Raw genomic sequence first — 23,852 nt, 5'->3', positions numbered from 1 at the left:
TTCTGTCTTTGGCATAGCTACTGCCTCTTAGGGAGGTGGATTATGTACACTGATGGGAAAACTCCCATTGGCGTAGGTAGTGTCTACACTGAAGCACTATAGCTGCGCTGCTGTAGCATTGTAAGTGCAGACAAGTCCAGAGAATTAACCTGGCTCCTGCATCTCAAGAGACACAGGAAGCACAATCTCCAAGGTGCCTTCCTAACTTTGAGAACAAAGGCAATTCTCTGGGAATATACGGAACAGAGACTCTGTCTTTACCTTTCACCTAAGAAGATAAGGGAAGCCCAGTGCCTCGTACTTCTGTGGAAGGCCCTGCCTGACAGACAGTCACTCATGATGGACCAAGAGTAATTGTGAGTGAAACCATCTTAACCAAAGAACGGGCCTTGCTAAAGTAAGTTATAGACTTTTCAATGCACGTTTTCACTTTTATTTTCTTGTGACCATCTCCACCTTCATTTGTGTTTCCTCGGTGCCACTGAACCAAGTCTTTTTGTTAATCAACTTGTCATATTTTAGTCTAAACCAACCCAGTGCTGCCTTGGAATGGGAGTGATTGTTAATTCCAGTCAACATGGCAAGCTGCTGGGGATTGTCTCTTTAAAGGAGCAAATGAACCTCGTTATTTCTCTGAGTGGCCCGGGAGGGGTTTGGCCACTTCGGGGTTGATTGGGCCAAGAAGAATTTGGGACTGGAAGAGTGGTGAGGTCACCCGCAAAGCTGGTGGAAAATAGGGTGGGGCTGTGGTGTTGCCAGCAGGCTGCTGGGGTCAGGAGTGCTGAATCAGGGCAGCATACAACACAGGCACTCAGGATACTGGCATGCTTGTCTTCTGGCTGTTGTGTGTGGACTCTGTGTCACAGCACCCCAAAGCATGACACCTACAGCTCTCAGGGAGAGAGCATCCACTTTCCCAGTGGCTAGTTCCCTGAATTGGGCCTGAGATCCATCCCTCTGCTGGTCTCAAGTTGCAGTGGGGGAGGTCTAGGTTGGATATTAGGAAAAACTATTTCATTAAGAGGGTGGAGAAGCACTGGAATGGGTTACCTAGGGAGGTGGTGGAATCTTCTTCCCTTAGAGGTTTTTAAGGCCTGGCTTGACAAAGCCCTGGCTGGGATGATTTAGTTGGGGTTGGTCCTGCTTTGAGCAGGGGGTTGGACTAGATAACCTCCTGAGGTCTCTTCCACCCTCAATCTTCTACAAGACTATGAATTCTTCTAAATTCCTTGCTGTGCTCCAACGCTTCAAGGGGTTCTGTTTCAAAGCTGGGGCTTCACCCTTCATCTTTCTGCTCCTCAGCCTTGAAGCATTCAGCAGTCACATCATTCCTGTCACAGATTCATAGAGTCCATGGTCAGAAGGGTCCACTGTGGTCATCTAGGCTGACCTCTTGTACAGCACAGGACAAAGAACTGCTCCCAGATAACCCCTATAGCAGGTCTTTCAGAAACATCACATATCGAGTTAAAATTGTCACTGATGGCGAATCCACAACCACCCATGGGAAATCGTTCCAATGCCTAATTACTCACAGTTACAAATTTCCACCTTAGTTCCAATCTTTATTTGTTGAGCTTCAACTTCCAGCCATTGGATCATGTTAGACTGAAGAGCCCACTATTAAATATTTGTTCCCCATGTAGGTACTACAATCGAGTCACCCCTAAGCCTTCTCTTTGTTAAGCTAACTAGAGTGAGCGCATTGAGTCCATCGCTATAAGGGAGGTTTTCAATCACTGCCCCCGTTAGGACATGTATTTACTATCGCAGGCCATGGCTATACCTGCTTCGTGACTGTGCCCTGATGTACCTGGGGCATCCCTCACTGAAAATGTCAATGACAGGGCAGACTGCAAAAAGGAGAGCAGATTCTCCCAAGACAAGTGGGTCACACTGAAATTAAACTCCCCAACCAGTCACAGACTGTGCTCCTGATCCCCCACACTGGTTATTGAGAAGCTGAAAAAAGAAATCACCCAGCCCCCTTCATTGCATTCCAGTTCTCTGGCTCCCAGTCAGCACATGGGTCCAGTACAGTGAGGAGTTATTTAAAAATTCTGTTCACCTATACAAAATGTTCTTCTGAACCCCAAAAGGCCAGCCACATTATCAGGTCAATATTAGTTTGGATCTTACCCAAAATATCACACTGCCAGCCAATTCTTTAGTGCCTAAAACTAAAGGTTTATTATAAAGAAAAAAGAAAGAAGAAGAGTGTTGTTAAATGGTAAAGCAATCACATACATACAGAGACTTCAAAGTCCATATTACAGATTCTTTGCAGTGCTGGTGAGTTTGCTGGCTTGAAAGTCCCTCTGGAACACATCCACAGCTTGGATGGGTCATTCAATTCTTTTTTCAGAGCTTCGTTGGTAGAAAAGTCACTCCAGTTGATGACACTTGCTTGGCCATTAAACAGGCTAGGCAGTGCTGATGCCAGTCTGTCTGGGGGTGTCACCCAGAAACACAGCATAAGTTTGAAATACAAATATACCCTACGTATCTATAATTCATAATACAAAGGTGATACAAACATATAAACAAGTTTATCATACTTGGCAGTTCATAACATTTTCACTCACACCTTACATGGCATATCTAGCAGGATTCATTGCAATTTTATAATATTAGTATTAATAATAATAATAATATAAAGTGTCTCACAATTCCATACAGCATCACTGTGACCATGAGCTCATTTTTCTGCTGATTTGCAGCCAGCTTTTCCCTTTGGTTGTGTGTGACCATAAAAGCAATATTGGCATCTATTGTTAAGTTATTACCCCCAAGAATACCTACATGCATTGTGTCTGATGATCCAACTTCAACCAGACTTGAATCCTCAGGCTGTTTCATGTCTACACGAGACCGAGAGATCTCGGACAACGTGCCCTCAGTGCCGATTGGAGACAACCCCCTGCAGGGGATAACTGTCTTTAGCTCTATTAAATTGGACTGAACCATGGTAAACTGAGACCCGGCGTTTCTCCACCCCCATCAACCTCTGTAGTACGGTATCAAAGAAATTGTGAGCTGAAAGGGACCTCGAGAAGTTTTCAAGTCCAATTCCCTGCGCCGAGGCACGACCAGGTAAACCCAGACCAGCACCGACAAGGTGTTTGTCCAACCTGTTGTTAAAAACTTCCAGTGACAGGGATACCACAACCTCCCTTGGAAGCCTATCCCAGAGCACAACTCCCCATAGAGTTGGAAAGTTTTTCCTGATGTCTAACCTCAATCTCCCTTGCTGCAGATTATGCCCATTACTACTTGTCCATGGTACTACCTGTACCTAACCACTAACGTTGTGCTGTTACCTACTGCGTATATAAGGGTTAAATTGCTTCCCCTGGAATAGGGGTACAAGGCTGAGGCATAGTAGCAGGTTGCCTGGCCTGTCATTAAACACATGGGGCGATGCCTCAGTCTTTGGATGATAGGATTAGGGAGGTAAATAAATCATCACGCTGGAAACCAAATGTTTTTGCTAACCAAGGTAAGTAAATAGGTCAGTAAGCGACAAGACAGAATGTCTGAGCTAGCTAAGATAAGAGGGAGAACTCCCAGGGAAATATTTACTGTGAACAAATTCACAGTGGACAAGATAAATTAGGAATGTAGAGATGAGGTAAAGAGTAGGTTGAACTTGGACAATATGTGCCCAGAGCATGCTGCACAGGGATTGGTTCCTACAAAGTAACCAACCCAAGCCAAGAATGTGTGATGGAATATGAGATGTGTAAATGTATTTAAAGGGAGAGAGTTTCTGTGTAACTTGGGAGCAGTGACGTGCCCACCATCCACCCCACCTGTGTTTGCCTCCCACCTGCACATCGCAGGTCACAGAATGTCACCCACCCATCTGGGAATCTCTGGCTGAGGGATTCAAGTCCTCAAATCTTGATTTAAGGACTTCAAGTTAGAGGGACTCCACCATTTACTCCAGCAAATGGCCTGTGCCCCATGCTGCAGAGGAAAGCAAAAGCCCCCCAGAGTCTCTGCCAATCTGATCTGGGGGAAACTCTTTTTTATAAAGGTCGATCATGCCAGACCAACCTGATCTCTTTTCTATAGCTGCATATTTCCCATCTGCCTTCCCACCATCCTGCCTTCCTTTGGGACAACTTTCCCTGGGCTTTCCTCTCTTGACCCAGTCACCCTGAATCTCTTTTCCAAGGAATTAACAGCTCTCTGCTCCCTGATTCCTCTCTGGCACATTGGCCAGTTCAGCTGCCTCCACCACTGGGGCAGGTTCTTTATAGAGTGTCCACCTTGAACTCTGATGGACAACCATTCCACAACTGCTCCGGATCACCCTGGTGCAATGCCTTTCCCCAAGTGTCTGCTTTGTGCCCTGGCTGCTGGTGCTCTAAACACTCCTCCAGTGTGGGGAGCAAATATTTAGTAATGGGCTCTTCCATCGGGCAGAGGAAGGTCTAACACCATCCGCCGGCTGGAAGTGGAAGAAGCTTCATGAAGTCAGACTGTAACTGAGGTGTAAATTTTGAACAGCGAGGGGAATGAATCATTGACACCATTTCCCCAGGGGCGTGGTGGATTCTCCATCACTGGCCATTTTTAACTCCCGGTTGGATGCTTTGCTAACAGATCTGCTCAAGGGATTATTGTGGGGCAGGTCTCTGGCCTGTGTTATCCAGGAGGTCAGACTAGATGGTCACAATGCTCCCTTCTGGCCTTGGACTTCGTGACCCTATGAATCTGCCTCCTGGCACAAGTTTTCCCTCCTTATTCGATGCATTTCCCTGAATTTCCTTCTACGATGCCCAGGGGTCAGTGTGATACTGCTTTTCACCATCCTTTGGTGCATCTACCTATTGTTCCATCCGTCGTCCACTGCTCTCTCTTTCTCTCCCTCTCTCTCTATCTATTCAGAGAGCAGGATGGGGGCTGAGTAGGGGGCTTCAGGCTGCAGAGAGCAGGGCAGCGGGGGCTCAGAAGGAGGCTGTCAATTTAGCCACATGCAAAGAGAAATGGCTAACTAACTAAGATGTAGGTGGGAGAAAAATAACGACACAGAAGCAAATCCAAAGCCTTTGCCAGAAGCGTTTATTGATTCATAGATTCTTAGAGTGCTTTCAGTTGAATTCAGGATTCTCCTTCACTTACTGTCCCAAAGTGTTGCTGTGCATCTGTGTGTTAAACACCTGTTGCACCCCACCCCAGAGGAGGCTGCATCTCAGCGCTGGGCGAGCCATCCCCGTGCGGCTGTTCCCAGCTGCCCCACCCTAGAGGTGGCTGCATCTCAGTGCTGGGCTAAGCATCCCTGTGAAGCGTCGCTGTGTGGCTGTTCGCCAGCTGCCTCCCCAGAGGTGGCTGCATCTCAGTGGCAGGTAAAGCGACCTCAACATAAATAATTTGCATAACACTTTGAGACAAAAAGGGGCTTGGTAATATGAGTAAAAAACACGGAGAGTTTTGAAATCAGGCATTAATTTGCATCTAGACTAAGATCTTCAGCTGGTGGAAATCCATTGCTGGGTCTACGCCGATTGACAGCAGCTGAGGACATCCACCGCCATAGCGTTTAAACAGCATCTCTGCATTGCAAGCAATCCACAAAGTCAGCTGCTCTGCACAGGGATCTAGGGAAGGGAATTTAGTGCTTGTGCTAAGCTGGGATCCGTTGTGTCTTAGAGCCTGGTGGATTTCCAGAGGGCGACCTGAATCCTTAGAGGGCTTCAGAAATTCGTATCTCAGTCGTAATCTAAAAATAAAATAAAAAAGGGTGTGTGTGGGGGAGGTTAAATAAAGCAACCACTTAACTTCCTCTTAATTTGAGAGTAAAAATTCTGCTATTCCAAAAATACAGGGCTAGATGGGCCCATGGGTCTGAAGTGGGGCCTTGGTGGAGGGATACTGGGCCCATTGATCTGATCTGGGGTGGCGATGGGGGTTGGGGGAACAATATCAGGGTAGATGGGCCCATGGATGGCAGGTGAAGGTGGAATATCAGGTTAGATGGGCCCATTGATCTGATCTGGGGCAGGGGATACCAATCTGGGACACTGGCCCCTTAGCTCCTTTGGACCCAGACTCTTGGTTCTGCTCTGCCCCACGTACCATCCTGGGGGTTCTCGGAGAATCTCCAGTAGCTGAGGACCTCGCCGATGTTGTCCAGGACTGTCCCATCGGGCAGGCGCAGGTCGTCGGCGCTGTTCCCGTTGTAGTTCCCGCAGGCGGCTTGCACCTTCCTGGCTAGCTTCCCATCAATTCTCACCGTCACATCCCCACTGGTGCTGAAGAGAACCCGCAGTGCCGAGCCCTGGGCCACGGTCACCACGTTCCCTGCCCGGCTCACTGACACGGCTCTGGAGGGCCTGGCTGGGAGCCGCACAGGGCGCCCATTCACCTGGAACATACAAATGGAGAGGTCACTGCCAGAGATGCCAGAGAGACAAAGAGAGGGGATAGAGAAATACCTCAGACTGAGGAAAGAGGGTCTGCGTCGGGTGGGTACAGAGACAGACATTGTAAGTGCCAGGGATGGAGGGTGGATGGACAGACATTGCAGATGGCATGGATGGATCGACACTGTAAGTGCCAGGGATGGATGGATGGATACTCCAGGTACAATAGACAGACGGATGGATAGACAGATGCTATAAGTGTTATGGATGGATGGAAGAGTGGCTGGACATTGTAGGTGGCATGGATGGATGGATGGAAGGATGGACATTGTACATGGCATGGATGGATGGTGATGGGAGATACAATAGATGGATGGTTAGATGGATGGACAGATGCTATTGACGGATGGATGGATGGACAATGTTGGTGATATGGCAGATGGATGGACAGACACTGTAGGGGCAATAGGCAGACAGACTGACAGGCCCCCAGTGGCACCTCCCCAGCATTTCCCCTTACCAAGACTCTGCCATTGCGGTTGACCAGGATGGTGAGCTTGTGAAAGTAGACGGTGACGGCCGTCACTCTGGGTGCACGGCACTTTTTGCAGGTCTGGAACTCTACTACCACCCGGAACCAGCTGGCAGCCCTGGTGTCGATGAGCGAGGAGATCTCATAGGTGCCATCCAGGGGCACCTTCCCTGAGACCCCATCGTAAGAGGTGAAGACATCGCCTCGGGTGATGGTGCAGTTCCCGTCCCGTCTCACGCAGCCCCATCGGCCTTGGCTCAGCTCGCAGAGCTCTCCCGCTGGGCACTGGAATGACTGGCACACCACCCCTCCTCTTGGGATGCACCTGCACCGCTGCCGGCACCGTGGTGTGAGCACCCTCTCACCTGGCTGCCAGGAGAGACAGACACATGGTCGGACAGAGAGCAGACTCCGGGGTTCTATCTCCAGCTCTGGGAGGTGGGTGGGGACTGGTGCTTACAGTGGGAGAGAGGGGGCTAGGAGCCAGGAGTCCTGGGTTCTGGGAGGGGAGTGGGGTCTAGTGGGTTAGACCAGGGGGGCTGGGAGTCAGGACTCCTGGGTTCTAACCCCAGCTCTGGGAATATCCAGAATGGAATGTTACATCCTTTCTGATTTCATAGTAGCAGATTCAGACTGATGGATTCCAACGTTAGGGTATTTTGAGCTATCCATCCCCATTCACACCCCTCCATCCATCTCCCCACAGCCCCCTATCTCTCTCTGTTCCCCCCTCACACATCCAGTCCTGTGCTGAACCCCTGGTTCCTCAGCTCTGTGTGGGGCAGCTGTGGATTCTCATTTGGGTCCTTCTCTGCCTCCAGATGCCTACCGCGCTGGGCTGGCCCTGTCGGGCGAGGGCTCACCTTGTAGTACCTGCCCTTGCGGAAGCAGTGGCAGTGCCGAATGGAGACACACTCATTGCCGGCCCAGAAATAGCCTTTGTTGCACTGGCACCCTTCAGCGCAGATCTTGGGGCACTTGGTGATGTTGGCCACTCCTTTGCAGCCGCTGGAGCAGGGGTTGGCACAGAGTTTGTAATGGCTGTTGGCTGGGCAGGTCATGGCTAGAGGGGAAGAGAGGGGAATGGACAGGGTTAGTGCATAGAGGAGGGATGGGGAGGGAATGGAACAGTAGAAGTGGGGAGAAGGGGTTTTATAAGAGTGTTCTCTTTCTGCTACTCTTGGATGAATGGGTGGATGGATGGACAGATGCTGCTGATGGATGGAAGATGGAGGAGGGGATGGATGGAGATACTGAGGATGGATGGATGGAGGAAAGCAGTAGTGGAGATATTGCAGATGGATGGATGGGATACTGCTAGATGGATGGAGGCAGGAATGGCTGGATGAATGGATAGACAGAGATACTGCTGATGGATGAAAGGAGGAAGGGATGAATGGATGGACAGAGATACTGCTCATGGATGGATGGACACAAATATTGCTGATGGATGGAGGGATGGCTGGCTAAACGGAGATACTGCTGATGAAGGAATGACAGAGATACTGTAGATTGATGGATAGATGGATAGACAGAGATACTAGGATGGATGGAGGAAGGGATGGGTGGATGGATGGACAGATTCTGCTGATGTATGGATGGAGTTACTGTGGATGGATGGATGCGCGGATGCAGATACTGCTGACGGATGGATGGATGGTCAGAGACTGCAGATGGATGGATGGAGGTATGGATGGGTGGACAGCTACTGTGGTTGGATGGACAGATATTTCAAATAAAGGGATAGATGGATGAATTGGATAAATGGAAAGAAAGCTATTGTGGGTGGCTAGCTGGATGTATACTGCAAAAGGATGAGGAGAGAGATATCATGGATGGTGGAATGGATACTGTGAATGGATGGGTGGATAAATACCTTGGATGGAAGGATCTGTGGAGAGATAGATCCTGAGCAGGGATGGAGGGACTGAGAGAGAGATTTCAAACAGATGGATGGATGAATGTGGAGGGAAGGATACTGAGGAAGGACGGATGGACGGTGGGGTAGAGATATAGATATTGTTAGTAGATGAATGCTGTGGAAGGAGAGAGAAATAGATTCTGAAGACAGCTGGATGCTGTGAATGGATGGACCAAGAAAGAGGTGGATGGAGGGATGCAGAGACAAGCTGTGACGAAGTTGGGGATTTTTGTAGTGTTTTACATGAATAGTGTGAGTGTGCCTCAGTTTCCCTGTGTGTTGCATGTTTAACAAGGTGATGGGATAGGGTTTGTTGTTGCAGAGGACCAGGGGTGACCTCATCTATCAGCCAGGACCCCTGAACAACAGCCTGGAGCTGGGGAACCCTAACAACTGGTGACCTGGTGACTAAGAGGCCCACCCCAGCTTGGCAGTCAGCTGGTTCAGGCCAGTGGGAGGACAAAGGGCTGAGGCTGGTGACCTGACCAACCAGTTCCAACCAGAGGGGAACAAAGAACTGAAGAGAGAGGGACCCAGCGACCTATTTACCTGGACAGAAGACAAAGGACAGGGGAGGAGCTGTTGGGGCTGGTGATATTCGATGCCCAGCTGGACTGGAGAAAGAGAGAGCAGGCAGAGCCCACCTGGATGCAGGGGAGACTTAGATGTGCTGTGCTGAATGAGGCCAGGCCTGAGGCCCTGAGAGTTTCCTGTGCTGGGTTCAGACGCTCCATAAACCCTCCTGTTTTACGCTGGCTGAGAGTCGCTCTGGTCCAGAGATCAGGGTGGCATTATTCCCTCTGGAAGTGGAGGCCTCGGGAGTCCAGAGCAAGTGGGGGCCCACGGCGAGAAACAGGTGTGCTAAGGCTCAGAGAGGTGGAGGGGCTTAACCCGAGAGAGAGTGCACCCCCGAGAAGGGCTGTCACACTGAAGGGGGTTTCCCGCAGAGACCGTACGGGGCCAAGAGTGGGCCCGACCTGTGAGTCCATGACACAAGCAGAGGGATATCGAGGAGGTTTCAGCCACAGGCAACACTTACGGCAGAACTTCTTGGTCCTCCAGGGCTTGATTTTGACACCAGCGGCCTGGCAGGCAGTGACGTAGCTGTGGATGGACCTGCACATCAGCCGCCGGTTCCCCCCAGCTTTACACAAGTCGTGCACGCAGTTGTTGAAGAAGACGGTGGGGTTGAGGGTGGAGTAGCAGGTGCTGAAGGGCCCATAGGGTGCCCGGATGATGCCGCAGTAGTTGTTGTGGACATAGCTTGCCTTCCGGGACTCCTGGCAGGCAGGGCAGACCAGGCTGGCACAGCCGTGGTCACACACCGCCCCGGGGACTCTCACCCTCCAGGAGACACCCAAGTCCCGCAGGTCTCGGGCCAGGTGGCCGTTGGGCCGCAGGAGATCGTCGTGTGGTTTGCCATTGTAGTTGCCACACAGGCCGCAGGTCTGGCTACGGTAGCTCTTGGGCACAGTGATGGCCAAATAGTAGTTCAGGTCAAAGGAGATGTGCAGGCCAAATTTGGTGCGCAACACCACATTGGCACCATGGTAGTAAACACGCACCAAGCCGCTCTCCAGCTGGAAGGGAAGGTAGTAGGAGATGCCATTCACCTGGGGCAGGGGAGAGGAGAGAGTGGGTTTAATAGGAACTGTGGCATTTACTGTATAAGGCAGCTACTGCCTATGATAGGCCCCCTTACATATCCTTTCATCCATCCCATTCCCATTCCCCTTGTCCATCCATCCATCCACCTTTTCTGTCCACCCACCCCGCCTTGGCTGTCCAGCCATCTACCTTCTCCATCCCATCCCCCTTGTCCGTCCACCTTATCCATCTTGCCACCAATTCACCCACTCACCTTATCCATCCATCCATCCACCAGTATCCACCCACCCAATGAGCTGTATCCATTCATCCACTAAAATCCATTTATGCATCTCCTTATCCACCCATTAATCCACCCACCTATTCACCAGTCTAGTATCTATCTCTCCACCCTTCTCTCTCTGCATCCCCTTATCCTTCCACCCATTACCCTCCTGCATCCCTCCATCCCTCTTCTCCATTTCCCCATCCCGCCTTTCCCCCATGCCCTGCCCCCTTTGGCAGCCAATCAGAGACAGAGGCTCCCCAGGAGCGCTGTGTGCGCTCTTACCAGGACAATGCCGTTCCTGTTCCGCACCAATGTGAATGTGCGCCTGTAGACGATGATGGACACAGTGTTGGTGACAGCAGCCTTGCTCCTGCCCAGCCGTTCATTCTTCACATGGATGGCAAAGGAGGGCAGGTAGCCCTTTCGGACACAGCTCTTGGCAAGGACGTAGGTGCAATTGCCTTGAAAATCGAAGGGGAAGCCATCGAAGGTCAGGTAGTGGGGGTCACCAGCAGCATGACATGTGCCAGCCCTGGGCACCACTGGGTGGCACTTCTGGATGCCGTCGACTACCCGGCACTCCTCATTGGGGCCGCAGGAGAAATGGTGGCATTCCACGATCCCGCCTGCCTGGCATGAACACTTCTGCTTGCAGAAGCCGTTGGGGTAGAAGGTCTCTCCCGGCTTGTAGTAGAAGCCCCGATGGACGCAGCCGCACTGGGAGAGGGGGACGCACTGATCACCGCTCAGCACAAAGCCTTCGTTGCACACGCAGCCCTCCCGGCACTTGCTGGGACAGCGGGTTGGGACGTAGAGACTGCGGCAGGTGGCCGGACAGCTGCTGGAGCACATCTCGTAGTGGCTGTTCTGGGGGCAGGGTGGCCCTACGAGGAATATCAGAAGGATGTGGACGTCCCAGCTTCCTAGTGCTGACTATGACCCCTATTCCCGTGATCCTCCCCTCATCCCCTCTATGCTCCCAAACCCCCTTCCCCTCTTTTCCATCCCCCAACAACCCATCCCCTCCTCCCACATGTCCCTGCCCCTATCCCACCCAACCAGAAACTGGAGAGAGGACCTGCCTCTTGGATCCCACCCCATCCCTGGACGACTGGGACCGTGAAAGTGTCACCAGCTGGCTTGTCCGTGGGAATGTATTTATACAGAGTGCCCAGTGGGAATCAAACCTGGGACCCTTGGATCTAAAAGCACGAGCCCCAGGGATGGGGGAAGAGATGACACACCATGCAGTGGGCACACTCACGGCAGAATTTGTTGGTCCTCCACTCATAGACCTTGGCACCAGCTGCTTGGCAGGCAGCAGCATAGCAGGCGAGGATGTGGCAGACCACAGTCTGGTTGTCCTTGTGGGAGCAGCGGTCGAAGATGCAGTCTTTGAAGTACCCCTCCGGGTTCACCTTGTTGTGGCACTTCTTGAATGGGCCGTCCCTGATCAGGAGGAGCCCGCACTCTTTCTTGCTCTTCCTATGCTGCTTCTCTACCCTCGCTATGTCCATGCAGTCTTCCTTCTCCATCTCTATGCAGCCTGGGATGTCCCGGGCCTTCCAGCTCCTCCCAAAGTCCGATGGGGTGGGCGCCGGCAGCAGGTTGCTCATGGTCATGTCATTGTCATCTTCCCCATCAAAATTGCCACACAGGCCACACACTGAGCGGCCATAGGTGGCTGGCACCTTCACCCGGATGTGGTTCTGGCCATCAAAGGTCACGGTTAGGCCAAAGGCCGTCTTCACTACTATGTCCCAGCCCCGGTGATAGGCCGAGATCTTGTCATAGTCGATATTGTAGGGGAGGTTGATCTGCAGGCCGTTCAGCTGTGGAGGGCAGCAGTGGAATACGAGGGGAGAGAGAATACTGCAGGATTAAAACTGATCTCTGGCCATGGAAATGTCTTTAGCCCAGGAGAAAACACCCATCAGTGTCTAGGTGAATACAGATCCCGCTCAGTGGGGACAGGACTGAGACTGGAACATCTTGTACATCTTTGACTCTCAGAGCCTAATCCAGAGTCCTTAGTATTTAGTCAGTAGTTTTTATTAATTACTCATGATTCATTCCTTATTCAGGAGTTACTCATTCCCTACACACTACCTACTTATTCCTTACCCCTTAGTAACTAAGGGGTGGGCAAACTTTTTGGCCTGAGGGCCACATCTGGGTATGGGAATTGTATGGCAGGCCATGAATGCTCACAAAATTAACAATTCATGTTCAAACAAGGACATAAGAACGGCCCTACTGGGTCAGACCAAAGGTCCATCTAGCCCAGAATCCTGTCTTCTGACAGTGGCCAGTGCCAGGTACCCCAGAGGGAATGAACAGAACAGGTAATCATCAAGTGATCCATCCCCTATCGCTCATTCCCAGCTTCTGGCAAACAGAAGCTAGGGACACCATCCCTGCCCATCCTGGCTAATAGCCATTGATAGACCTGTCCTCCATGAATTGATCTAGATCTTTTTTGAACCCTGTTATGGTCTTGGCCTTCACAACATCCTCTGGCAAGGAGTTCCACAGACTGACTGTGTGTTGTGTGAAGAAATACTTCCTTTTATTTGTTTTGAACCTGTTGCCTATTAATATCATTTGGTGACCCATAGTTTTTGTGTTATGAGATGTAGTAAACAACACTTCCTTATCTTAACAACACAAGATTGTTTCAAAATCAACACTATTAAAATAATTCTGTTGAACAAGGCGCTGTTAGAAAATTACATTACTGAGCTGTTCGTTGATTACTCACTCCTTACTCAGTAGTTACTCATTACCTACTAAGAAGTTATAACTTCCTTGCTCCTTACTCAGTATTTGTGCCTTATGCATTCCTTACTCAGTATTCACTACTTACTAAGAAGTTATACCTTCATCAGTGTTTATGCCTTACTTTGTACTTACTCACCTCTAACTCTGTAGTTACTACTTCCTTTCTCCTTATTCTGTACTTACTCATTCTTTCTCAATATTTACTTGCTATTTACTCATTCATTATTCATGACTTACTCATTCCCTACTAGTTGCTCAGTAGTAAATTAATTTCTTGATCCTTAGCCAGTATTTATTCACTTCCTCACTCCTTACTCAACACCTGTTCCTTATTTAGTAGCTACTCATTACACATTCCTTACCCACTACTTATTCAATACTTATTAGTTACTCGCTAATAACTCCTTATTCATTCCTTACTCAGTAGTTTCTCTTTACTCATTCTTTATTCTGTATTTACTCACTCTTTACTGGATAGTACTCCTTGATGTCAAAAGAAGGTGCCTGCATCTGTGCAGCTGCATGCAGCAACTGCACACTTACCCTGCAATGACTGGTGACCAGGGCCGGCTCCATGGGTTTTGCCGCCCCAAGCAGCCAAAAAAAAAAAAAAGCCGCGATCGCGATCTGCGGCAATTCAGCAGGAGGTCCTTCGCTCCGAGCGGGAGTGAGGGACCCTCTGCCGAATTGCCGCCGAACACCTGAAAGTGCTGCCCTGCTCCGGAGTTGCCGCCCCAAGCACCTGCTTGATAAGCTGGTGCCTGGAGCCGGCCCTGCTGGTGACTTACCCTGCAGCGACTGCACAGTTACCCTGCAACAACTGCACACTTACCCTGCAGTGACTGCACACTTACCCGGACCTTTCCGTGGATAATGACAAGCTTCACGCCGTAGACATGGATCTCTACCACCTTGGTGCCAGAGCCACTTTGGCTGCCCTTCCTCTGGTACTGCACCAGGACCTGGAACTTCACCAGGCTGGAGTTCTTGTGGCACAAGCCAGCCAGGAGGTAGACACAAGTTCCACGGAAGTCATAGTGCAGCCCGTCGAAGGTGATGTAGTGTGACTCCCCCAGGGCAGAGCAAGTTCCGTAGCGGGTGGGGTAGCAGCTCCGGATGCCGTTGGCCACCCGGCACTCCTCACCCTCCTGGCACCGGGAGAGCTGGCAGGTGACCTTCCTGCTGTGCAGGTTGCACTGGCACTTCTGCCGGCACTTCCTATCTCCCCAGAAATGCTCTCCGGGGGCGTAGAGACGCCCCTTGTGGATGCAGCCGCAGCGCCCCTTGGGGATGCACTGACCCCCGTCCAGCATGTAGCCCTGCTTGCACTGGCAGGTCTCCATGCAGGGCAAGCGGCACTTGTCCAGGGATGCAAAGTTGTTACACGTGGAAGGGCAGGCGGAGCCACAGAGCTGGTACTGGCTGTTCTCTGGGCAGGGCAGAGCTGTCAAAGGGAAAGGACACCAGCGTCAGTGGTTACTTCTCCCTAACAAAGCTATGGCCACTGGAGTCTCAGCTGCATTATACAGGAGCCACAGGGTCTCCTCCTGCTGTGCAGACACAGGCCTGGGCCTCCTGAACTAAAGGGGAATCACTCTCTGTTGACAGCAGTATGGGGGATATGACACACAGCTGTTCAAATCTGATTCCATCCAGAAGTGGGTGTGGGCACACACACACACACAGACCAGATGCAACACATCCTGCGAGAGGTGGTAGTTATTACTCATGCACACTGCAGACAGTATATTCATCCATCCAACCAGTTACAGTCCATCTCCATCCACAGCATACATCTAACCGCCCTTCTGCAATATCTATCCATCCATCTTCCATATCTCTCCATCCATTTGCGGTATCTATCATCCATCCCTCAGTCTATCCAGGTATCTTCCATTTGTCTCTATCTATGTGTTCACCTCTCCATCCATCCATGGTATCCACCCATCAATTTAATAGATGTCTGTCCATATATGCATCTACTCTGACTATCCACCCTTCTGCAGGACCTATACCTACCCTTCCATCCAGACATTTACACCACATTCCATCATATTGGGACCCAGAGCCCCATGCTGCTGGAAACCCAACAAAATGCACCCATTGGACAGAACACCCATGTCCTCAGCCCTTCCCCACGCTCCCAGCACTCAATGATATGGCTGCCCATGGCCCCATCTCCTCTTATTACTCACGGCAGCCAGCCTGTTTTCTCCAGTCTTTCACCACTGCGCCCTCCCGCTGGCAGGCGTCCGCGTAAGTCTTGAGCGCCCGGCACAGGATCTGCTTGTAGCCATCGTAGGTGCAGAGGTCGGCCACGCAATCATCCAGGAAGGCTTTGGGGTTGATCAGGGCATGGCAACGCCGGAAGGGGCCATTTTGGGCTGTCTTGGTGATCAGACCACAGTAGGCCTCTCCGCGGTAGCGCCTCACCAACTCCGGCGAGCAGCCCCAGCACTTCCCCTTGCAGCCATGCTGGCACTGTCTGTCACCATCCTCCACCTTCCAGCTCTTGCCAAACTTCACGGCATTGGCGGCAGGGTGCCCCGAGGGGGTGAGGAAGTCATCACTGGGGTCCCCGTTGTAGTTGCCACACAGGCCACACAGCTGGCCCAGGAAGGCCTTGGTGACCCTGACCACCAGGTAGTAGTTCCAGTCGTAGTAGACCTTCAGGCCGAACTCGGCCTCCACGACCAGCTGGCCTCCTCGTTGGTGGAGCCAGAGCTTCCCGTCGTGCAGGGAGACGGGCAGGCGGGTCCGCTGGCCGTTCACCTGGGGAGGGTTAAAGGAACAGCCTCCATCAGGCTAAATGCCAAACACCAGGCTGAGGGGAAGAGCAGCCTTGTGGCTAAGGCCTTGGCTGGGGTCTTTGGAAACCTGAGTTCAAGTCCCACCGGTGCCACTTGGGCTCTCCCTCAGCATTGGTTTGGGAGCTGGGCTAGGCCTCAGCAGTGTTGATTCCTGGTTCTGTCCCTTGGACTAGGGTGGGATTTTTTCCCACCACCCTTTACAAGAGATCTGGATGCCAACTTCCCTTGGAACCAGGCAGCCTACCCGGCAGAACTCGGCCATAATCTCCCAGTGCAGTGCCAGGACCTCCTCCACTGGGGCATCTAGGCCCCTCACAAGCATTAACAGATCACAACCCCTGGGAGGGAGAGCAGGGCCATTATCCACAGAATACAGGGATCAAACAGAGGATCTGTGGCACAGCAGGGAATTGTAAACCAAGGTCTTCTACCCTGTAGGCTAGTGCTGCAACTGCCTCCTATTCCTGTTCAGCTTGTGAGGTCTTGGGGGCAGGGAGTGTCTCACGCTGAGTCTGGGCAGTGCCCGGCACAACGGGGCCCTGATCTCAGCTGAGGCAGGGCCTGTCTCGTGCTGTGAGTCTGGGCAGCGCCTGGCACAACGGGGCCCTGATCTCAGCTGGGGCAGGGTCTGTCTCTCGCTGTGTGTCTGGGAAGCACCTGGCACATCAGGGGCAGGGACTGTGTCCTGCTCTGTCTGGGCAGTGCCTGACACAACAGGGCTCCAACCTCAGCTGGGGCAGGGATTGTGTCTTGCTCTGTCTGGGCAGCACCTGGCAAAAAAGGGTGGCCACTGGATGCATCTGATCCACTCTGTTGTAGTCAGGGGACCTGATTCTCCACTTGCACACAAAGGTGTAACTCCGTTAGCTCCAGTGGAGTCACTCTGGATTTACACCGGGTGAGTGAGAGGTGACTTAGCCCCGCTGACCCCAGCGGCCTGGCTGTGGGTGGCGCTGAGTTCCTTACCCTGGCGAGCCCGTACTCGTATTTGACCATGGTGATGTTGTAGTGGTAGGCCTTGACGGTGACCTGGCTGACGAAGGAGACCCGCGTGTTGTCGCGCTTCTGGCTCTTGGCGATGATGTGGAAGGCAGGGAGCTTGGGCTTATGGCGGCAGGTCTTGACCACAGTGTAGCTGCAGGTGCCGTGGAAGTCGTAGCTGTGCCCGTCGAAGGTGTGGTAGTGGGGGTGGCCTGAGGCCCAGCAGACGGGCTGGGAGCGCGATGCCAGGACGCACTGGGGCCAACCACCTGCCACCTCGCACACCATCCCTTTGCTGCACTGGACAGTGTCGCAGGACTTGTGGGTTGGCACGCACTTGGGCCAGCCATTCACCACCTGGCACACTGTTCCTGGTTTGCAACGGATGCTGGCACAGGAGGGTTTTTTTGGCACGCACTTGGGCCATCCATTCACCACCTGGCACACTGTTCCTGGTTTGCAACGGATGCTGGCACAGGAGGGTTTCCTTGGCACGCACTGGGGCCAACCATCCACCATCTGACACAAGGTATCCGGTATGCAGAGGATGGTTTCACAGGAGGGTTTCTTTGGCACACACTGGGGCCAGCCATTCACAATATGGCACACAGTACCTGGTTTGCAATGGATGCTGTTGCAGGAGAGCTTCTTTGGCACACACAGAGGCCAGCTGTCCACCATCTGGCACACGGTGCCCGGTTTGCAATGCACACTGTCACAGGAGGGTTTCTTTGGCACGCACTTGGGCCAGCCGCCCACCATCCGGCACACAGTACCCGGTTTGCAACGGATGCCATCACAGGAGGGTTTCCTTGGCACACACTGGGGCCAACCGTCCACCATCTGACACAAAGTATCTGGTTTGCAACGGATGTTCTCACAGGAGGGTTTCTTTTGCACGCATTTGGGCCAACCGTCCAGTATCCGGCACATGGTACCTGGTTTGCAATGGATGCCATCACAGGAGGGCTTCCTTGGCATGCACTTGGGCCAGCCATCCACCATCTGGCACACGGTGCCCGGTTTGCAGGCAGTTTCAGCACAAGATGGCGGAGACAATGGGGCAGCTCTGAAAAATCGCATACACTTGGGCCAGCCATCTATGGACTTACACACAGTCCCTTCCTTGCAATGTACTCCGTCGCAGGCCGGTGGGGTGTGCACACACTCTGGCTGGCCATTCACCAGTTTGCACACAGTGCCCTCTTTGCACTTGAAGTGGTGGCAGGATGGCACTGGGACACAACTGGGCCAGCCGTGAACGATCTCGCACACAGTCCCCGGAGGGCACTGGAAATTCAGGCAGGATGGTGGCACGGGAACACACCTGGGGCCATCTTTCCCCATCTCGCACATGGTCCCTTCTTGGCACAAAAAGGCAGCACATGATAAAGGCGGGGAGGAGACACACATGGGCCAGCCCTGAAGCATCTCACACACCATGCCCTCTTTGCAATGAGTGTTCTGACAGGACGGCACAGGGAGGCAGTTGGGCCAGCCGTTTACCATCTTGCATGCTGTTCCTTCTTTGCACTGGATTTCTTTGCAGGATGGTGGGATGTGGACACACTTAGGCCAACCATCGTCAAGCTTGCACACAGTCCCCTCTTTGCAGCGGGTGTTCTTGCAGGATGGCACAGGGACACACTTGGGCCAGCCACCTTCCTCCTGGCAGAGGGTCCCCTCTTTGCAGTGGGTGTTCTGGCAGGATGGTACAGACACACATTTAGGCCAACCATCTTCAACCTTGCACACAGTCCCCTTTTTGCACTGTGTGTTCTGGCAGGATGGCACAGGGACACACCTAGGCGAGCCATCTACTACGCTGCAAAAAGTCCCCTTTTCGCAGTGGGTGTTTTGGCAGGATGGCACAGGGACACACCTGGGCCAGCCGTCTATGATCTGGCACCTGGTTCCCTTTTTGCACTGGATGTTCTGGCAAGACGGCACAGGGACACACCTGGGCCAGCCATTTACTATGCTGCAAAAAGTCCCCTTTTTGCAGTGGGTGTTATGGCAGGATGGCACAGGGATGCACTTGGGCCAGCCGTCTATATCTTTGCACACTGTCCCCTTTTTGCAGTGGGTGTTCTGGCAGGATGGCACAGGGATGCACTTGGGCCAGCCGTCTATATCTTTGCACACAGTCCCTTTTTTGCAGTGGGTGTTATGGCAGGTTGGCACGGGGACACACTTTGGCCAGCTGTCTATGATCTGGCACACAGTGCCCTTTTTGCAGTGGGTGTTCTGGCAGGATGGCATGGGGACACACCTAGGCGAGCCATCTACTATGCTGCAAAAAGTCCCTTTTTTGCAGTGGGTGTTCTGGCAGGATGGCACAGGGACACACTTGGGCCAGCCGTCTATATCTTTGCACACTGTGCCCTTTTTGCAGTGGGTGTTCTGGCAGGATGGCACGGGGATGCACTTGGGCCAGCCGTCTATATCTTTGCACACTGTCCCCTTTTTGCAGTGGGTGTGATGGCAGGTCGGCACAGGGATGCACTTGGGCCAGCCGTCTATATCTTTGCATACTGTGCCCTTTTTGCAATGTGTGTTCTGGCAGGATGGCACGGGGATGCACTTGGGCCAGCCGTCTATATCTTTGCACACTGTCCCCTTTTTGCAGTTGGTGTTATGGCAGGTCGGCACAGGGATGCACTTGGGCCAGCCGTCTATATCTTTGCACACTGTGCCCTTTTTGCAGTGGGTGTTATGGCAGGTCGGCACAGGGATGCACTTGGGCCAGCCGTCTATATCTTTGCACACTGTGCCCTTTTTGCAGTGGGTGTTATGGCAGGTCGGCACAGGGATGCACTTGGGCCAGCCGTCTATATCTTTGCACACTGTGCCCTTTTTGCAGTGGGTGTTATGGCAGGTCGGCACAGGGATGCACTTGGGCCAGCCGTCTATATCTTTGCACACTGTGCCCTTTTTGCAGTGGGTGTTATGGCAGGATGGCACAGGGATGCACTTGGGCCAGCCGTCTATATCTTTGCACACTGTGCCCTTTTTGCAGTGGGTGTTCTGGCAGGTCGGCACAGGGATGCACTTGGGCCAGCCGTCTATATCTTTGCACACAGTCCCCTTTTTGCAGTGGGTGTTCTGGCAGGATGGCATGGGGACGCACATAGGTGAGCCATCTACTATGCTGCAAAATGTCCCCTTTTTGCAGTGGGTGTTATGGCAGGTCGGCACAGGGATGCACTTGGGCCAGCCGTCTATATCTTTGCACACTGTCCCCTTTTTACAGTGGGTGTTCTGACAGGATGGCACAGGGATGCACTTGGGCCAGCCGTCTATGATCTGGCACACAGTGCCCTTTTTGCAGTGGGTGTTCTGGCAGGTCGGCACAGGGACACACTTGGGCCAGCCGTCTATGATCTGGCACACAGTGCCCTTTTTGCATTGGGTGTTCTGGCAGGATGGCATGGGGACACACATAGGTGAACCATCTACTATGGTGCAAAATGTCCCCTTTTTGCAGTGGGTGTTCTGGCAGGATGGCACAGGGATGCACTTGGGCCAGCCATCTATATCTTTGCACACTGTGCCCTTTTTGCAGTGAGTGTTCTGGCAGGATGGCACAGGGATGCACTTGGGCCAGCCGTCTATATCTTTGCACACTGTGCCCTTTTTGCAGTGGGTGTTCTGGCAGGTCGGCACAGGGATGCACTTGGGCCAGCCGTCTATATCTTTGCACACTGTGCCCTTTTTGCAGTGGGTGTTCTGGCAGGATGGCACAGGGATGCACTTGGGCCAGCCATCTACAACCTGGCACACGGTCCCCTTTTTGCAATGTGTGTTCTGACAGGATGGCACGGGGATGCACTTGGGCCATCCATCTATGATTTGGCACATGGTACCCTTTTTGCAATGAGTATTATGGCAGGATGGCACAGGGACACATTTGGGCCATCCATCCATGACCTGGCACACGGTGCCCTCTTTGCAGAGTGTGTCATGGCAGGATGGCACAGGGATGCACTTGGGCCAGCCATATATCATGTGGCACACTGTGCCCTTTTTGCAGTGGGTGTTCTGGCAGGATGGCACAGGGACGCACTTGGGCCAGCCATCTATATCTTTGCATACTGTGCCCTTTTTGCAGTGGGTGTTCTGGCAGGATGGCACAGGGACGCACTTGGGCCAGCCATCTATATCTTTGCACACTGTACCCTTTTTGCAGTGGGTGTTCTGGCAGGATGGCAGAGGGACACACTTGGGCCAGCCGTCTATATCTTTGCATACTGTGCCCTTTTTGCAGTGGGTGTTCTGGCAGGATGGCACAGAGATGCACTTGGGCCAGCCGTCTACAACCTGGCACATGGTCCCTTTTTTGCATTGGGTGTTCTGGCAGGATGGCACGGGAACACATTTAGGCCAGCCATCTATGATTTTGCACACTGTCCCCTCCTTGCAATGCGTGTTCTGGCAGGATGGTACAGGGATGCATTTGGGCCCACTGTCTGCCATCTGGCAAAAGGTCCCGTCCTTGCAATGGGTGTTCTGGCAGGATGGCACAGGGACACAGCTGGGCCAGCCATTCTGAAGTTTGCACACAGTCCCCTGTTTGCATTTGATGTGATGGCAGGACAGCAGGTTTGGGACGCACCTGGGCCAGCCGTGTACAATATTGCAAGTAGTCCCTTCTTTGCAGTGCACTGAGTTGCAGGTTCGAAAGTCAGGGATGCAATCTGGCTCTCCATTCTTGTCAATGCACTGGTACCCCCTTCGGCACTGCACCCCACTGCAGGGATCTGGGTGCTTGGGATGCTCGGAACTCACAGCTGAGGAAGAAAAATACACACAAGTAATTGAAAAGGCCACCGTGGAAGAATCCACTCATGCTCAGGGCAAGACCTGCCACTTGGGTGGTATCTAGTGAGAGCTGGAAACGAAGCTGGTTTCTGCAAACAGCAGTGTGAGAAGGATGGCACAAGTACCCACCTGGGTCAGCCATCTATGGCATTGCACATAGGCAGCCTGCATCTGTCCCCATTAGTTGACTCTAATTAAGCCTGTGTGTCTGTCACGGAGGTCATGGGAGCATGAGTGGTACATCTAATACGCAGGGGAAAGCTGTGCCTCCCCAAACACCCCCGCGTTGCCCTGCCCACGTTCTGTCCGGAGGTCCCTTCTTGCTGTTTGTTGGCCCCAGCCCAGGCAGGCTGCTCCTCTTCCAGGAAGGGAAGCCTGCTGGGGCTGGGGCTTGGGCGGCTGGGACTTGGAGTAGCTGAGGGTGCCCAGTGTTGGGAGGGCCCCTGGCACAGGGGCTGCGCCACCCAGTGCTCCAGGGCTAGGAGGGAGCTGGGGGGGGCACATGCCACCCGCCTGCCCAGTGCGCTACGGCTGGGGGCTATGCGGTGTCTGGTGCTCTGGGGCTGGGGGCGGGGTGGGCTGCCGGCCCGGTGCTTTGGGGTTGGGGGAGGTGCATGCCCACGCTTTGCTCAGCGTTCCGGGCCTGGGGGCCACCTGCCTGTCCAGTGATCCAGGGCTTGGGGCTGCAGAGGGTGTGTCTGGGCTTGGGGGAAAGGAGGAGGGAGGGACGGGGCCAGGCCAGGCCAGGGGCCAGGCCAGGGGCTAGCCTCCCCAAGCCACTGGTTCACCCACCGCCCACGCATGCAAGTCATGGATTTTGTGACTTTCCGTGACCTCTGTGACTTCTGCAGCCAGTGTGTCTGGCTAAGGGGCTGCCTGAGCCGGGCAACCTCTGGGCCAGCAGCAACAGCAGTTTGGGTGTGGGACGGGGCTCAGGGCTGGGCAGGGTTGTTGGGGTGCAAGGCGGCACTTACCTGGTGTGGGGGAAGAAGCTCCCTGGCTCCCACCGGCATGTCCCTGTAGCGCCTAGGCGGAGGAGCCAGAGGGCTCCGCGCACTGCCCACACCCGCAAGTGCTGCCCCCGCAGCTCCCATTGGCTGCGCTTCCCGGCCAATGGGAGCTGCGGAACTGCCGCTTGTGGTGGGAGCATGCGGATCCCCCCTGGCTTCCCCTCCCCTGAGGAGCATCAGGGTCATCAGTGGGAGCCAGGAAGTTCTCCCCCTCAGGTAAGCATTGCCCCCACCCCAACACCCTGCCCCAGCCCTGAGCCCCCTCTCCCCCCAGCACCTGTGGGGGTCCTGGGTCATAGAATCATAGAATCATAGAACTTAAGATCAGAAGGGACCATTATGATCATCTAGTCTGACCTCCCGCAAAATGCAGGCCACAAAAGCTGACCCACCCACTCTTGAAATAATTCTCTCCCTTGACTCAGCTGTTGAAGTCCCCAAATCCTGGTTTAAAGACTTCAAGTAGCAGGTAATCCTCCAGCAAGCGACCCCTGCCCCATGCTGCGGAGGAAGGCAAAAAACCTTCAGGGCCACTGCCAATCTACCCTGGAGGAAAATTCCTTCCCGACCCCAAATATGGCGATCAGCTGAACTCCGAGCATGCGGGCAAGACTCTCCAGCCAGACACTCAGGAAAAAGACTTTCAATATCCCAACATTGACTCTCGGTACTAATTACCAGTGGCAGCACGTTATTGACCTATTGACTAAATAGTGTTATCCTATCAAACCATTCCCTCCATAAACTTA

General features: G+C 53.0%; 1 protein-coding gene across 1 annotated transcript in view; it reads right to left on the bottom strand.

Moving 5' to 3' along the window:
• Window positions 1-5,196: 5,196 nt before the first annotated feature.
• Window positions 5,197-23,852, bottom strand: part of LOC123351484 (IgGFc-binding protein-like) — a 38,467-nt gene continuing 19,811 nt past the window's right edge. The window contains exons 2-11 of the mRNA XM_044990870.1: window positions 17,258-22,062; window positions 15,677-16,253; window positions 14,336-14,925; window positions 11,965-12,532; window positions 10,983-11,584; window positions 9,864-10,437; window positions 7,767-7,966; window positions 6,892-7,272; window positions 6,085-6,373; window positions 5,197-5,728 (exon numbers count right to left, since the gene is read on the bottom strand). Coding sequence (XP_044846805.1) covers window positions 5,718-5,728; window positions 6,085-6,373; window positions 6,892-7,272; window positions 7,767-7,966; window positions 9,864-10,437; window positions 10,983-11,584; window positions 11,965-12,532; window positions 14,336-14,925; window positions 15,677-16,253; window positions 17,258-22,062 — 8,597 coding nt within the window. The 3' untranslated portion in view covers window positions 5,197-5,717. The remainder of the gene's footprint in view (window positions 5,729-6,084; window positions 6,374-6,891; window positions 7,273-7,766; window positions 7,967-9,863; window positions 10,438-10,982; window positions 11,585-11,964; window positions 12,533-14,335; window positions 14,926-15,676; window positions 16,254-17,257; window positions 22,063-23,852) is intronic.

The sequence above is a fragment of the Mauremys mutica genome, chromosome 17 (genome assembly GCF_020497125.1).
Source record: "Mauremys mutica isolate MM-2020 ecotype Southern chromosome 17, ASM2049712v1, whole genome shotgun sequence".
Taxonomy (NCBI): domain Eukaryota; kingdom Metazoa; phylum Chordata; order Testudines; family Geoemydidae; genus Mauremys; species Mauremys mutica.
Note: the sequence above shows the minus strand (reverse complement) of the source record. Positions and strands in the feature narration are given on the sequence as shown.